The sequence below is a fragment of the Musca autumnalis genome, unplaced genomic scaffold, assembly GCF_047663935.1.
Source record: "Musca autumnalis isolate F117 unplaced genomic scaffold, ASM4766393v1 scaffold_3, whole genome shotgun sequence".
NCBI classification, from domain to species: Eukaryota; Metazoa; Arthropoda; class Insecta; order Diptera; family Muscidae; genus Musca; species Musca autumnalis.
In genome coordinates, this window is record NW_027411866.1 from 2,209,679 (window position 1) to 2,227,769 (window position 18,091).

General features: G+C 34.0%; 2 protein-coding genes across 2 annotated transcripts; one reads left to right on the plus strand and one right to left on the minus strand.

Annotated features, from left to right (window-relative positions):
- Positions 1 to 11,811: 11,811 nt before the first annotated feature.
- On the minus strand, positions 11,812 to 13,421 carry LOC141400030 (cytoplasmic 60S subunit biogenesis factor ZNF622). The gene is made up of 2 exons (XM_073979436.1): positions 12,387 to 13,421; positions 11,812 to 12,324 (listed from the first exon to the last, which is right to left on the minus strand). Exons 1-2 carry the CDS (start codon positions 13,236 to 13,238, stop codon positions 11,977 to 11,979), a joined length of 1,200 nt encoding a protein of 399 aa, XP_073835537.1. The 5' UTR covers positions 13,239 to 13,421; the 3' UTR covers positions 11,812 to 11,976.
- Positions 13,422 to 14,897: 1,476 nt separating this feature from the next.
- Positions 14,898 to 17,501, plus strand: LOC141397293 (proline-, glutamic acid- and leucine-rich protein 1). Its single transcript, XM_073973404.1, has one exon. The coding sequence runs from the start codon at positions 15,007 to 15,009 to the stop codon at positions 17,446 to 17,448; it is 2,442 nt and encodes an 813-aa protein (XP_073829505.1). The 5' UTR covers positions 14,898 to 15,006; the 3' UTR covers positions 17,449 to 17,501.
- The last annotated feature ends 590 nt before the right edge of the window (positions 17,502 to 18,091 follow it).

The window sequence follows — 18,091 nt, forward strand, 5'->3', positions numbered from 1 at the left end:
GTTACATGCACTTTTTAATTGCCACAGGACCAACATTTTTTTAAGTATTTGGTTTTTTGGATATTGGGCATGGGCTTCTAAAATACTGAGGTGTTATTATTGGTGAAATTGAAAACCGAATATTTTTGACACTCACTGTATATGTCTTAAATGACAATGTTATTATTTCGCAAAGTTATGTTCAGACCAATATAATTGTGAATGAAATGACTTTATTTTTTTAAAATCTCGTCTTGCCTTGCTTTTATATAAAGTAAATTGTCTAATGTAGCTGGTCTTTTTAATCGTTGTCTTAACTTATGAAAAAAATGTTCTATAACAAAATGAGTGCAGCAATTGTTTATAGAAAAATCATGACAAATTAAAAAGCGACGTATTAGTTGCAAACTATTAACGACTTTTCTGTTGATATCTGTTCCTTGCCAGGTATATGATATGCCAGAAAAAAAATTGATCGCATTTGTAATTATAGTTATTTTTTCGGCTCTATCATAATCGGCTTCATTTGAGAATAATTCTATAAAAGGTAACAAGTTTTCAAGAACACTTTTCGTAGCTTCAAACTGTAATTGAGCATTTGGATCATCATTTGACATTAAGAAAATAACTATATTATTATATATATGGAAAAATTGCTCAAAATGGAAATAATCATAACAATAGGTTTTATGAAAAGCAAAACAGTCTGGAATAACTACATGAGGCTTAACAAATTTGTCAAAATCGACTTTTACACCATTCACTTTCACTTTTGACTGGGTAAAGTGCACAGTAAAGGTAAATAACCAGTGCATTGGATCAATTACATTAGGCGGAACAATATGTAGAAATGTACGTAATCGGGGATATCGTCGGCGATATCGTCCTGACCGTAGAACTTCTAAAAATTTTAATTGGTAATTTGCTGCATCGGTGGCGGTCATAATTACGGTTACCCCTATATCTCTAGTGACTTTATAAACATCATAGAGGAAATTTTCAAAATATTCACAATAATCCTCTCCTTTAGGTGTTGGTTCGGACGCAACGCCTATTATAATAGGATCATGTGTACATAGAAAAGGTTGCAGCAAGAAGACATAAGCTGATTTTTGAATCCCATTATGATTTATCTTTAGTTCATCTATGTGTAATACACACTGTTGGAGATTTGGGTTATTTTCAATAATTTGTCTAATAATTTGTTGTGTTTCCAAATCGAATCCTCTACGATAATTTGAATATCTTGCCTCTAGAACTTGGGATAATGGTGTCGTCCAATTAAATATATTGCTTAGAACATCATAGCAAGTAGAGCCTGCTAATGTTATTAGCGTTGCTATGTCATCTGAGGTGAGATCATTTCGAAAAGAACTAAAATCTATTGTATTGCCTTCTCGTTCCTCAAGATCTTGTGAACCATTTTCCATTGTTACTTCATTATCCGATTCAACAATAGACGAATTTGAAATATAATCTTGTACGTCGTTATTTTGTTGGTTGGAATCTGAAATAGCGTCTTGTGAACCATTTTCCATTGTTACTTCATTATCCGATTCAACAATAGACGAATCCGAAATGTAATCTTGTAACATTTCTGATATTTGTTGAGTTTCGGATGCATCTATTGTGGAATCTGAAATATCGTCTTGAAATCAATTTGAAATACATGTATTTTGTTTTTGTATTTTTGAACGCACACGCAACACCCAGAGCTATAGGTTTCGCCCTCAGAATAGTCTGGCTTAATTCCATTGTTGTTATTATAATATTATACTAGGCGTTTACACACAGACAGTATTGGCAAAGTTACAAACCATTTTTTCCAATACAAATTTTATAAATGTATTTGAGAAAAAGGTTTGTATTTTTGCTATTTCCTTGCCAATACTGGCATTTGTAAACGCCTGGTTAAAACAACTAATTAATTAGTCGAGACAATTTTGCATTGTTGCCAAGGTGTAAAGCAGGGACGACTATAGTTTCGTTTGTTTTTGTTTGCGTGTATTCTCCGCCGAAGTTATTTTTAATAACTTCTTCAACAAAAAAACATCATGCTTTTTTTCAAATTTCTTTATTGATGAATATTTATAATAATTTACATTTCATTCTTTAATCCCACGATGCCTCATAGGCTTGTCTGTGGTTCGTTGGCTCGAAATATAAGGGTGACCAAGAAAACAATCCAATCTCTATGAGAAGTTTTTCTTTGGCAATCAACAATGCCAAATTTGTTGCTCTATTAAGTTCGTTGTTTTAAAACAACAAAAAATTGGATTAAGCCATTGCCAAAAAATTCTTTTGAAATTGATTTTTTTATTTTTATATGCTGTCGTTAACAATATCGATTACGACTTTTCTCGTATTTCAACGCCATACATCATATAAAAAATGTAAACTACGCCTACGACACATGGCCTAAAACATAGAATCCGTTCAAAAACAGTTTCTACCCTTTGCCTTGAGAAGTTTTCATTGGAACAGTGACTTCGTTCTTCCTTCACATACTAACAGGCTAAAATTAATTCGACTACCCTCATTAAAAATCAGACGCATGATGATGAACACTATTTTTGTATTGAAAATTTTCAATGACGATAAACCTTCAGACTTCCTTATTTCTTCTATTATATTAAATGTTCCTATTAGATTTAGTAGAAACTATCTAATATTATATACTGATTTTCATCGTACAAATTATTTATCATGTGAACCAGTAAGTAGAATGTGTAATGATTTCAATTATTTATATAATAACATACAGGGTGATTATGAATGAAAACTCCCCGTGAGTTTTGTCTTTCTGCCGTTGCAACTTAAAGGAGAAAGTGAGAAAACTCAGGGGGAGTTGACCTTCATAATTGGGCTGAGACTTTGGCATGAACACTAACATCATTACGTCTAGACAAATTTTTTCTTGAACTCATAAGCTGTTGGTTAATCTTAGTATAAAGTAAGTTAACCGGCTGTTGGAGATATACATTAATAATTTTTTGGAGTAGTACATTAATAATTTTTCCCCTCGAGGGTTTTTATGAATTTAATTTAGCTATTTTCGCATTCAATTTCCCCTTAAGGGTTTTTTATGAATTTAAATTTGCTAATCCTGCATTTAATTTCTTATATAAGTTTACTTTCATTTATTTATTTTTTCATGATCTCATTTTTCATTGCAATTAGGTTCCCCAGTAGTCCATCCTTCTTTCTTTTTGATGATGTCATTAAATAATAATCTTGGGCCTATTGCTGGTAATTCGTCCTATTTTAGGAATAGATTGAACCAATTTTCTAACAGCATGTCTTTTGGCCAATTGAATTGTCAGAGCTTACGTCCTTCTGCTTACAACACAACATTAAGTGAAATTAAGAACTTGGTCTGCAATAGTGGTCTTGCTTTATTTGCTGTTTCTGAGACATGGTTGAAACCTTATGTTTCAACCAGAGCAGTTGCTATCCCTGGCTACTCGTTTGTGCGATATGATCGCGCGAATGTTAGGGGTGGCAGTGTTGGCATTTATATTCGCGAAGGTCTTAGATATAAAGTTGTATTTCGGTCTGGGCACCCTTGTGTCTGCGAATCGCTATTTATAGAACTAATCCTGGGCTTTAGGAAAGTTCTGTTTGGTGTGGTCTATCTTCCACATGGTAATATTTCTAGTTTTGAAGATATACATGGGGACATTCTGGCGCAGTATGACTCTATTGTTGTGGTTGGTGACTTCAACTGTAACCTTTTTGATATATCCAAGTCTACAGACATGAGGAGCATCTGTCTTCGGCTTGGCCTTTCTCTTCAACATAATTCTTTGCCTACACACTATAATATTGCTACTGACTCTGTGTCGTTAATAGATTTCTTTGCCTGCAGCAATTCTTGTCCACTCAATTTTTCTGGTCAGGTACAATGTCCAGCAATTTCGCACCACGCCTTTATATTTGGTGTAGTTAATATAAACCTAACTGTTTCGGAACGAATTGTAGAGTATCGCGACTTCAACAATATCGATTGGGAGAGTATGCTTAACTATTTAATTCAGACCGACTTTAGCTGGATATATAACACCTCGGATGTTGATGCTCAACACTCTTTTTTTGATTCGCTCATTGAGAATCTTTATTCTTTTGTCCCTATTATCACGAAACGAGTTGTTAATGTTGTTGATCCCTGGCTAAAATGTCGATCTGTAATTTTGGCTAACTCTCTACGTGATATGGCATATAAGGAGTATTTGCGAAACCCTTCTCAGCCTAATTGGACAATATACTGCTCTCTTAGAAACAGAGCGAAATCTGTCCTTAGGAGTGAGCGTAGGAGACACTATACAAAAGTTTTTGGTGCGCTTGGCCCAACACAGGTTTGGAAATATCTACGTGCAGGAGGTTTTGTTGGTAATGACGACAATCATGAAACGAACTTTGATGCTACAGTCTTGAATGACTTCTTTGTGCAAAATGATATTGTTGGTAGTGCAGTTGTAGTAGATTCGAGCAATGTGAATGGTAACTATTCATTTTCATTTAATTGTGTTTGAGGTGGATGTTTTTCAAGCCTTGTCGCGGATAAAATCTCAATCCTTGGGTGTAGACGGCATACCTATAAAATTTATTAAATTGATTTTTCCATATATTTCTAGACATATCACTTATTTCTTCAATACTATATTGACAACTTCAGTCTTTCCTAAAGCATGGAAAGTTGCACGCGTAGTGCCAATACCCAAAGATAGAGAGTTAAATGGTATTGAAAACATGAGGCCTATTAGTATCTTGCCAGCCTTATCCAAAATCGCTGAGCATCTAATTAAGGAGCAAATTGAGCATTTTATTGATAACTATCGTCTTCTTAAATCATGCCAGTATGGTTTCAGGCGAGGGCTTAGTACTACCTCGCTTCTGATTGATTTAACGGATGCCATTAGAGAGACAGTTGAAAGAGGTGAAAATGGAGTTCTCGTTGCATTGGATTTATCCAAAGCATTTGATCGAGTGGATATTTCGAAGATGATAATTAAACTTCGATCCAATTATTTGTTCGATTCATCTGCTTGTGCATTAATTTCATCTTTTTTATTGGGTCGCTCCCAATTCGTTACATTCAATGGTAGTGTTTCCGATATTCGTAATATATACAGTGGAGTACCCCAGGGTTCCATCCTGGGTCCCCTTCTGTTTATTTTATACATCAATGACATTGCCAACAGTTTACACAGACGTGGGTGTACTCCGTTTTTGTATGCTGATGACATTCATCTATTTTTTAATGGCAAAACTGCTGCCGAATTGCAGTCTAATATTAATTCTACATTATGCAACATATCACATTGGTTAGATAGCAACAATTTGGTGATCAATGTTTCTAAATCTAAGTCGATGATATTTGGTCCCACTAGTCGTCTAGGTGGTAGTGTAAATATACTTATTGATGGTTCCCCTATACATTTCGTGGACAAGATGAAGTGTCTAGGTGTCATTATCGATTCTAAACTTGATTTTTCTGCACATATTGATGCTTTATTTCCTAAGATCATAAATGTTCTTCGTAAATTATATAGCACTGAGTTCTACCTACCCCTCTTTGTTAAAAGGAATCTGGCTCACGCACTGCTAATGTCAGTTATTTCTTATGGTATTGAGGTTATATCAGGTACAACTGATGAACAGTTGAAGAGAGTAGAGAAGCTTTTTAATATGGTTGTCAGATTTGTTTACAGTTTGCGCAGAAGGGACCACATTTCTGCTCATGCGCACGATTTCTTAGGAGTACCTTTTAAAGTTTTTATCCAACAACGTGTTGTGTCTTTTCTTTATAAATCGATATACTTGGATCTGCCAGTATTACTTCGGGAACGAATTTCGTTTTCAAGATATACTCGTAACATACAGATAATTCTGCCCATTTCTTCCACATCTTGGTTAGAAAATTCTTTTATTGTTCGTGCTGCTCGGCTGTGGAATCACCTACCCAATGAGCTACGTAACTTCTCTTTCCCATGTTTTGAATTTCGGCGCAAGTTTGAAGCCTTAACTATTAATAGTGGCTGATGGCTTAATATATGGCATTTTACTGAGTAGTATGTTGTTCTGAATACATGCTTTTTCGATCATGTTGAATTACCAGCAATATTTTTTTTTCTCTCTCAGTTCCACTTTTGATTCTTTTATAAGGCTGGGGAGCCTTTTTTGCAATTTTTGTTTTAATAATTTTAACTTACATTGTGTTATATACATTTATCTATATTTTCTTATCTCTTATCTATAAGTAATTTTGTAATATGAAATAATGTTGTAGTTTCTTGCTGTGTTGCGATGCCAATTGGCCAATAGGCTTCTATCGCAACGTTTAAATAAATAAATATATCTGCAGCTGGTATTCAACGATCACTTAACTTATACCATTATCCGGATCATGCTGTGTACGCGATCCCTACGTTCAAAAGGAGTTCGCCCCCTCGGTCGGTAGTGGTGGGAATGAGTGGCGTTAGGAACGTTCGAAAAGAAAAAAAAAGAAAAACAATTTGTTTGAAATCTTCTTTTGATCAAGAAATAAGAAAATTGCATTGAAATTTAATCTTTATATGAGGACTTAACAGATTTTCAATAGAAATTTTGTCATCTGATAAAAATACGGAATTTATCTAACGAAAATCCATAAAAGTAGTAACACTTCTATTTATTTTTTTATTTATTTAGCATTATAGTAACCAAGCAAATTCGTCCATTTAGTTACGCAAAACAACATTAATTTGACTACTCTGAGATCAAATAAACTTAATTTAAAAAAATCATAAAAAAATACTTATACAGCCCAATCATGAACATCATCTCACCGTGAGTTTTCTCACTCTCACCTCCTCCCTTATTATAAACATCATAAGGGAAAACAAAACTCACGTTCGTGAGAAAAGTAGTAGAATGTCAAAAAAGTGAGAACGTGAGTCATTTTTCTCTCACTACTGAAATCAAGGTGAGTTGACCAAAAAAATGAAATTATGGAAATTTTTTATAGAAAAAAATCGACAAAAAAGAATATTTTGCATTTGCAATGATGATTTGATAAATACAATTGAATTTATTTGTGTTTTACGTTGAAATTAACAAATAAATAAAAAACAATTAGACATTTTTTTGACAACTATACATGTTCATCCATGTAACAATGAAGCAAGCAATACCTCAATCGAGTTTGGCGTATTTTGGAGGCGGAATTGAAGTTGGCCAACATTTTTCAGATATGGGAAGCGGTTCAGAATCATAGGATGGCAACAGGAATGGAGCAACCCCTTTTCTGCAATTGCTGTTCCTCGATAGAACAATGTGCATATTACTTAACGTACATGCATACATATCGTCACCAAACTTTGCGGCAACTCAAGATGATAAGTGAGTTCGCTAAGGTTTCCAGTTCCATATTCGATGCCAAAGATGTTATAGCATTAGTGCAAGTGGCTGTCACCTTTTTAGCACCTTTGCCCATTCTTTTTACAAGAACGTGACCCCCCAAAAGAACCCAAATCGTTTTGGATGGCATCTTCAATAACCCAGTGGAATGGTATCTTAACCAACACCTTGGCATGGCATCTATACCAAACCTTTGGCATGCCTGCCCGAACAAGAAGAAGTCAAAACAGGAAGGAATAAATTCATAAAGTAAAATATAAATACATATATTAAAAACAAGAACATAACAAAAAGAAAGACAATATTATTGGTATGTTCCAGAACTGCAAGAATCTACTAATTTTTACTATTTGTTCCGATAACATAAAGGAAAAAATGTTATCGTAGTAAAAATTAGTAGCTTCTTGCAGGTTCTGGAACAGAGCATATATTATTCTTATTGAAATTGTATTTAAAATTCATGATATTGGTTCAAATGTTGAAGAAAGAAATTGAATTGTACGTAGCATTCTTAGAATTGGTCCGTATGCTGGAGAAAAGAACGGATGTTTCATTTATTGTATTTATTTACAATTCTTGAAATTCCTTCAAATGAAGATGGGATCTTTCACCAGTAAAATTGTCATCGCATGGAGCTACCACAAAATTTTGCTTTTTTTTTTTTGTATTCCTCAGCGTTTGTCGTTTCGGCCATCATCCAAAATGCAATATTAAACATTTTCATTTCTTTTTGCCATTTAATGATCTTTAACGCTTAAGTTACACATGCCAGTGAATTGGTGCCAATTGAGTACATGTATTATACTCGAAAATGCCGAAAAAGTGTTCGACTGGCATGCAGTTTTCTTGTGTGTTTACACATGCCAGTGCAAGTTCAATTTCAAAATTATTTTAAGCCGCATTAACACAGAAAAATGCATTATATTTCAGATTTACAACACAATTCACAACATATTTTATTACTTTTTATTTTATTTCGTTTTAAAAAGATTGTTTTCAATCATAAACATAATGAATCTGGTATTGCCGCCTTTTCAATATTGTATAATCCCAGACGGGAAATTATTTATCAACCTATATTTGCATGAAAAACATCAAAATTATGTCTTTACTAACCACTAATATATTGCAGCTACTAAGACGTATTATTTGTCTTTTCTAATCTTTTTGAAAATATGCATTAAATCTTTGCATTCTTAAAATAAACAAAAATGTACATGGATTAAAAAATAGTCTCGGCAACTCTTTTTTTAATTTTCGACATATCACTGGCAGCCAGCTCAAAATTTTGCTGGCATGAAAAATCTAGTGCCAGTGGAGTCGACAATTCAAAAAATGTAATTGTGGTAGTAAAATATTGTGTATGTATTGAATTTTTCGAACTGTCACTGGCATGTGTAAAGATTGGGTAAACGACATTTGTTCACTTTTTTGCAAATTGTAGAAATTCTACGGGTGTAAACAAACAATGTCAAAACAAAAAACAGCTGTTACAGATGTTGCCACATATTAAACATTGATTAATTTTTTATCAATTACCAAGTATTTTTACAGTGGGTTGTTGGTAACAAATGTTTTTCGTTTTAGAAATATTAAATTAATTTAAAATAAAGTAGTGTTTTATACAAAAATTATGAATTTAATTACTGCAAAATTATTTGTAAATAAAATAATGGTATGGCAACACAAATTATATTTTCAAGGGTTCACAAAATGCGTCACTATTTTCGATTTCCCAACTTGTGAACCCTTCTTCACTTTTTTCGCTCCCCCCTTGTCATTTGTGATAGGTCGAGAAGTGAGCTGCAACTCACTCGTGAGAAGCTCCCTACGTGAGTATTCATGATCGCTATGATAATTAAAGAGGGCACAAGTTTCAATTACTTTACCTACACTACTCACAGTAATTTAGTAAAAAACAATAAGGAAAATTTGCGATTAAGGAATATTTTTAACACTAAATTATAATAAGAAAAATAATAATATTAAAAATTTAATTTACATAATCCCAGTTTTGCAATATAACTCAGTAGAAAACAAATGAAGTGAAATATAAAAACACTAATTTAAACTTCATGAGATTGGGCATATAAGACCAGCTTCCTCTTATATGTAAGTTTTCGAGGAAAAGCTAAACGTTTTCAGCGCGGGTGGCAAGCTGTTAAAAATTCTAGAAATTCTCACAAAAAATGATTTCTCCAAAAACGAAGTCTTTCTTGGCAAGACAAGGTGTGTGTTTCTGATGGATCTTCCAGAAGTAAACAAATTAATGGTAGTCAACGGCATTTGCAATTTATACATTTTATAGAAACTACAGATTTGTAATACTAACAAAGTTATTAAAACTGCAACCAAGGAAGTTATAGTTAGATTTTTTTCATTCACGAGCAAATACTCGATCGAATCGAATGTCGTTTCTATGAAAATGTGAATTGAAAACTTTTTATTTATTTACTCTATTTATTTGCTTTGCAATTTAAGCCAATTTTGAGGCCAATTTATATAATTACAAAGAATCCACCTAAATATCATAACTACTCTAAAAACAATTTCATATATATGTATGTATAATTCATCTTAAATCTAGAAATTGGAGATCTAATTATTTTGGTTACAATTATATTCTTTCATTTTTTTTAGAAAATTCTTCATTACGTCATAGCTACTCCAATTTTAAAGCAACAGATTAATAATAAATAGGCTTGTCCTCGTACTTACAAAATGTTGCTGAAACACTTTTTTCAGCAACTTTTCCTTTATATAACTGTCAAAATCAGAAACATTGGTAATAATTATTACAAATTATCGAGTACGCAGACAGGCATAATATATCGTATAAGTTATGAGTTAAATTATGAAATGATCATTAAGAACTTTTATAAAGGAACAAAATGTCAAATGAAAAAAAATTATAAAGAAAATATTTTTCATTTCAAATTTTCATAGAACAAGAATCCAGCCCCAGGTTTTATATTGTCGGAATATGAACAATTAAACAACAATTGCTCGTACATATACAGTGAGTGTCAAAAATATTCGGTTTTCAATTTCACCAATAATAACTCCTCAGTATTTTATAAGCCCATGCCCAATATCCAAAAAACCAAATACTTAAAAAAATGTTGGCCCTGTGGCAATTAAAAAGTGTATGTAACATGGGTCCATGGCAACCCTATAAGCGAGAATAATAAAGAGTACGTTGTTAACCCTGTTTTCTATTAGAGTTGGGCAATCTCGTTCAATTGAACGATCCGGATCACTATCTCGTTCAATGGACAGCGGTAATTTCTTTGACAAAACTGCGTATACTTAATTTCACACGTTGGTTTTTATGATGTTACTCATTCGTCTTTGAACGAGGACAGTGATCCGGATCGTTCAATTGAACGAGATTGCCCAACTCTATTTTCTATGCGTCAAAAATATTCGGTTTTTGTAACTTTTGATAAATATTTTTCCAAAAAACAGGTCATTATCGAACTTTTTCTGCAATATTAGTATATATTTTAATGATTGCGAATAGAATCTTTGTTACTGTGTGCAAAAATATTATATTTTATAGCAAATTATTAAAAATGTAGCCCTAAGAAAAAACGCTATCCCAGAAAAGAGAAAACTGTTCATATTTCATTATAAAACGGCAGAAATAAAAGGAAATTTTGCTTATTTTTGAATATTTAGTCGAATATAGTTGAAATAATGTGCAAAAGTCACGAAAATATAGAAATAATCGATTTCGTGAAATACATAAGCCAGCCAAAACCAAGAACTGGGAGGGAAGGTAGAGGAATCTCCTGAAAAATTACGGCTAAACCGCCCTTAATTTTCTTGACATTGGTCACTGAGTCCTAAATGACTTTCAGAAGATAGAAAATATACACTTACATTACAAAAAAAATCGCAAGAATAATGCCTTTCATGGTAATAAAGGTGATGATGAATAATGTCGTACTACTAAAATTTATAGTATCTTAGATCTATAAAATAATGAAAGAAACAAATTCGTCATGCTTTGGAAGTATTTCTAGAGTTAAACACATAATTTTTTGATACGACAAATCGGTATTGCGTATGGCGTTAAAATACGAGAACAGAGTCGTAGACAATTCTGTTTACGATAGCATATATCATACACCATTTTTCCCGTTTTGAGATAATCGCATTTTATAGTCTGTGTTTCAATTGCTTGAAACTGACTGAAGAACATATTTATATTTGACATGAATTAATGACTTTAGAAAAGTTGTTCCATATCTACACTTATGGAAAAAATTGACTTAACTTTTTTCAGATCTTAAAATCCATCTTAGTACTGAAATAGCACTTTATTCTACAATTTAAACCATTCTGTGTGAGCTTAAATTGCCATTGGTCGAATTGCATTAGGTCCCCTTCAATATATATATATATATATATATATATTTGAGTTTTCGATTTTTGTACACTTTATTTCCTTTATTAATAAAATATATTACAAATCGGTCTTGTAATTGTATTTAAAAAATCTAATGAACTTCATTAAATATGTTAGCTAAGCATTATAATTCTTTCATTATGACATAAAACAAAGCGCAACTGAATATAGGTATATGTCATCACTTAGAACATAACTTGAGCACGATAATGCTTTTGTAGTTTATTAGCACGTACACCCACTTTCATTTGCCACTTGGCTTGGACTCGCTTCATCAAATGTATATCGTGAGCCTTACGAGCAGCCAGTTTCTGTTCAGTTTTTGTCCAGCCCAATGCACGATAAGTGCTCAAAACATGATGCAATTTACTTGATTTCTTTGGAACCAATGCGCGATTTGGATTCAAACGCTGCTTATAGTAACGCAGTAAAGAACGATGACCAATTGTAGCACCTGATGGCAAAACAAGCTGATATTCATCACCATCCAATAGCTCTGGAACGACTTCCTCATCAACATCCATGCCTTCTTCCTACGAATGTATGTGAAAAATTAATAACAACCCATTTAATAAAAATTTTGCATCCAACTTACATGATCTGGATAACTGGAACTGTAATCATAATAATCCGAATATTCAGCCAAGGCCAGACCTTCATGTAACATTTGACAATGGCCTTTATCAAGCATATGCTTTCTTACAGCATCCAAGGAATAGAAGGTCTTGCCTCTATCATTGCACCACAAGCATATGAAAAACACGGCCACTTTTTCACCCAAATAATGTATCAATCCCTCCACATCTGTACAATACTCCACATCAGGTATAAAGAAGGAATGAGCAACGGACATGTGCTTTAAATTATCAACAAGGTCTTCAGCTTTATGTTCACAGAATATACAATCATTTTCCTTAAGAGGACTTTCGGCAATCTCGTCATCCAGTTCATCAGAATCTACTTCCTCTTCCTCAATATCTTCGTAATCATCATCATCGTCATCATCACCATACTCGACAACTTGTTCGGCTTGTTTCAAAGCAAACTTTCCCTTTCCTTGTGCAGCGGCAGCTATGGCAGGATGTGGTCTTTGCTGTATTAAGGATTTAGTGGTCACTTCCTTTGCTTCGTTTCCACTTTCCCTTTCGAATTTCACCAAGTTCTCTTTGTGTTTCTTGCTATTTAAATGGTTATCATGGGCTTTTTGATTACCAAATTGTTTTCTGCATGCATTACAATACAGGCTCATTTGTCGCTCCTCGTTGGCAGTGGCTTCAGCATTACGCATTTGAAGGACACGGGATTGGAAATCTTCTGCTGTGACCGGAGGCAATTCAGCAACACGACGTTTAAGATTGTAACGATGCCAATCGGTCTTGTAATGTTCTCTTTGTATATCCGCCGATGCGAATTTTACGCTACAATTGATGCATGTGAAATTTGACATTGTTTTAAGTATCGACAAGAATTTCACAATTCTTTCAAAATTAATCAGTTATATTCTTTGCGAAAAATAAATAAAAACAATAAAAAACGTGTGTTCGGGCAGTTGCCGTGTGTTTTTTTTTTTTTTTCTTTTGACCACTACTTATTTAAGGCTATCAATTTACTTTGCATACACGAAGTAAAGACATATGAGGTTGTTTACACAGGGAAATAATTTGCATGCAATTTCATTTTCCGTAATATAGAAAAAACGCATACGTTTTTACATAATTTTAGTAGAGGCTATATTCCACCATGTGTTTTCCTTGTGTGTGTTTTACATTTTTTTCATCTACATGTTGAACACGTAGTGGGAGCAGGTTGAATGTTTGGACTGGATTCGGATCGATCTGAAATATTTACCAAAAGTAGGGCTTGAACTGCTGATCACGCCTAAACTACATACCGCTCATTTACTCAAAGAGTGGCATAACTCAAAAAATACGTTTTCTGAGTTAAAAATATCTATTTTTTCTACGACTTCCATTTTATCTTGTGTCAAATTTTGTCATGTCGATATCTCTAAAACAGCTCATTTACTACGAGTTTGGCATAATTCAACCAAAAGGTTTTTTTGAGTTTTTGGAGCACTAAAACACTTCAAATCATGCTTGATCTTGCACAAAAAATTAGCAGTGATATCTGGCTAGCTGTTTACAAAATATGGTCAAAGTAGTTTCTTTTTACTTTTTGTGTAATAATCTTTTTAAGATGGGAAGTCAAATTTCAATCGCCAACTTAAAACGCGTTTTTTTCGAAACTAGATTTTTTGAGATGTGTCACTCTTTGAGTAAACGAGCGATACCATTTTATGTACCATTTCATCGTTGAAATACTTTTGTCCCGGTCCACACTAGCGTGAATTTCATTAAAAAATTTCATGAAATTAGGTGTTAATTCCCCACTACAGAAATTTTATGATTTTACTCTACTATGGACGTCGATCTAGAGACGCATAATTTCATATGGCATAAATAGAATACTCTCCCACCTGGCGGAAAAATCTGGAAAAATTACCACAAGTAGATCTTGTTGTCCTGATCACAAATATATAAACTTTTCCGGGGGGAAGTCCATACTTCCCGAGATATGGACATCGTAAGTTCAGAAAATTCCCTTGTTAAAGTAAGAAAAAATATTAAATTAAAAAAAAATGTTGTTTTCGTGCCCTAAATTGGCTCCTGTCCATAGGAGAAAGTCTTAAATCCCCGGCCGAAGGCCGGTTACTTAGGAAAAACTTACAATTTAAAAAAAATTTTCAAATTTTTTCCGTCAGGTGGTAGAGTATTCAATTTGTTCCTTTCATATCGAAATTTCAGTGAAATTACTGTAGTGTGGTCCGGGACTTTTCGTTCTCATTGTTTCCTCTACCAACACAGATAAGCTCTGTTCCTTTACGTGCAAGAATCTTCAAGTTTTACCACTTTTTACTCGAAAAGCGTTCCTTTACTTCATGTAAGCATATAACTGATATGAGGGCAGTTCGCAACTTTAACTACCTTTGCTGCTTTTACTATTTTTAAAAGTAAAGGAACAGACCAATAAAAATGTATTGCATGCAACTATTTGCCATGGTTTGAACCAGCACTATCTTTATTATTATTTGTTACCATCTCACATTGCACTCATCCCGAAGAGACAGTCGATCTGGTAACACCTTGGGTGCACGTTTTTATAATTTTTGTTTGGTACATTTGGAAAATAACATCTTCAATTAAAAGCCTTTTGTGATGGCAACCGAAGGACTTCTACAAGTAATACACAGTGTCTCTTCATCAGAGAACAATTTTTTCAATATTTACGTGGAGGGTTTGGATGACCAAGTATTTGGCTTGCAGGCTGATCGTCTTGCAGATGTCATTCAAAACATTAGCTCTCTCCTCTCCAAAACATCATCACGTTTGTTGGGGCTGCGTTTATTGAATAAATTCCTTGACCAATGTACTGATGATGTTTTTAACAAGACTGGAAATCTTTGGACATCTCTGGCATTAAAGTCCTGCCATGCTCACATGCAGCCGAATGAATCTATGCTGGCCTATGAGGCTTTGGGAAAAATCACCTCAAAATCGTTGCAATCGGCAGATATAACGAAATCCTTTGCTAGTGGCCATCTTTCGAAAATATATGAATCATTGAATTACGTCCCTGCAGAAAGCGTTGGACATGCCCTTCGTTGTGTGGAGATATGCTTGAGAAATTATCCAGCTTCAAGTGGCCCATCGAGAAAAACAATTGAAAAATTTCTGGCAAAATTCCATGATTCCCTTGATGCCGACATTGTTGCTTACACTGGAAAATGTTTACACCTAATGCAACAGGTAAGTGGAGGCGAGGTTCGTAGTTCCAGTCACAAATCACAATGGAAGAACTATCAAACACAATTGGTGGGCAGTATACATGCCATATTCAATGATATGTTTGCCAATTGTAATGAAATATGGGATGATAATATTGTAAACGAACAACTTAATATGGATGAGTTGGTGTTGTCGGATGAACCTGTCAATAGAGCTGCCCAACTCTATATAAGATGTCACAACTTGGTACAATATCTCATAGCGGCACTGAAAGAACCATTTCCAACTGAGAAACCTTTGCTGCCTAGGATGCTTTTGGGGATAATTAATCGTGGTTTGAGTGTAACTTTGAATCTGCTACATCAAAATCCCATAACCGATAACATTGCTTTAGCATTGCTAATGCCAAAGATCCACATAGATCTGTTGCATCTGCTAGATGTGGTAGTATCGATTCTAAGGGCACACACATTACCCTATTATAACTTGATATTAGGCCTGTTAATGGATATTATGAAATCGACAGCGGTAAATGAAGGCTATGGTAAACAAAAACCATTTGCTTTGCTACGAGCTAAGATCTATGATAGCATTTCTCTTTGGTGTAAAGTTCAAGGCAGTGGTAGTCGTTGCGATTCAATTGCGGAATATTTAATCAATGAAATTTTAATGGATATTACGCCGGAACAAAATGAACTTACATTGCAGGTCTGCGCAGGGTCCGGTAAGCATTTGTCCAAGAAAATGAAACGTCAATTGCACAAAGCCCAAAATGAGCGATCTAAGATATCCAAAAGCAGTATAAAGACCGTTAAAAAAGCATTACCTCAGAGGGATGACAAAAAGCAATTGGTATGCATTGCTGCCCTGCGTTGTCTACAAGAACTGCTGCTGTCCGTTTCGAGTTTCCTCAAGCCGACAAAAATCAAGCTTCTACAAACAATGTTAGTTCAAATTTGTGGAAACTTCTACGAATTGGCAGCTGATATGGACCATTTATACACAAGCGCACAGTGTCGTCTTGAGATTTACAATGTCCTTTACGTTATAGTATCAACACCTCATCACTTGTCTCCTCCACCTATGGATTTAATTTTGGGTTTGCTGACTAATGCTGGATGTCGAGATGGAAGCATGAGAGTTCGCAATCAATGTACTAGAATTTTACAAAATCTGGAGAAACTTGTTCATCCACAAAAGGAATCGTTGATCTTTCCTGTTGATGCTCGTGAAATTCGCAATGCTTTCATAATGTTGGGACAAGAACGGCTATTGGGTGATTCTGGCGCCGCATTTAATGGTACCGAAGGAGACTCTGACGAAGGAGATGAACGTGATGATGTAGACTACAATCAACAAGAACATGAAGAAGTACAAGATCGTAATGGTAATGACTGTAATGCCGATGCTACCAAAGAAGATACTAGTAATTTATCAGACAACTCTGTTAGTCAGGTTGTAGATGTATCAAGCGACAATGACGTCGAAATGGTTGAGCCAAGAAACGAAGATAATCAGGATAAGATTGGTGAGGAGTCGGCTAATGATAATGAAGTTAACTTGATAGAAGAACAGGATGATAGCGACGACTGCCAAATTGTACCTGCTGATTCACCGAAAAATAGTGTTAACAGTGCTGAGGAAAATGGCACTACTACTGATAATCTTAATGAAAATCCTAAATCTCCTGATATTATCCTACGTGTTGAGGATTGTGATAGCCCACTTGTACAGCATGTCGACGAAGTATCCCAGGATGAGCCATGTAGGAAAAAAGCAAAGAGCGATGATGACGGGAAAGAAATGGAGGAAATTGACGATGATAAGCTTTTAGAGGATATAGCAGCATCATTTGTCGATGATTTGGCTTAGATACTTTTGTATTACAATTATATTTTACAATACCAATAAAATACGATAAAGTATACATAGCTTATACCCCGTTTATATATAACCGGATTTAACAAACCGACTGGGTTTTAAATGTCAATTCCATTGCTTATATTTCAAACAAATCCTCATAAACAAGGTTAACCTTGCAAAAGGCTATAATATAAACGCCGTGTTACTTGTCTTGTCTTTTACATGTGTTTTCCAAGCACATACATAAATAGTTAATTTCTGCGGCTGGATTCTTGTTCTATGAAAATTTGAAATGAAAAATATTTCCTTTATAATTTTTTTCATTTGACAGTTTTTTCCTTTATAAAAGTTTTCATTTCACATTTTCATAGAAACAGAATTGAGCCCCAGATATTCTTAAAGAGAAACTTAATTTTTGCAGCTAATAATGGTTTAACAGTTAATAGAAAAAGGCCGTCATGGACGGTCTTCAGACAGACTTTCTATATTTTTATTATTTGCATATATTTAGTCATTTTCTTAATTATTTTTCATAACCTATGTTTGCGAAAGCAATAAGCTTATTACGGTTGGCGTAGTCTATGCGTTCAAGTGCCGTAGGCGTAGTTTACATTTTTTATATGGTGAAAATTATACGATTTTTTTTTATTTT

Bases quoted from the DNA above. Each gene is read 5' to 3' on its own strand.
- LOC141397293 (XM_073973404.1), top strand. From the start codon at position 15,007: ATGGCAACCGAAGGACTTCTACAAGTAATACACAGTGTCTCTTCATCA.
- LOC141400030 (XM_073979436.1), bottom strand. From the start codon at position 13,238: ATGTCAAATTTCACATGCATCAATTGTAGCGTAAAATTCGCATCGGCG. The intron at 12,325-12,386 runs GTAAGTTGGATG...ATACATTCGTAG, and splicing joins GTTCCAGTTATCCAGATCAT to GAAGAAGGCATGGATGTTGA.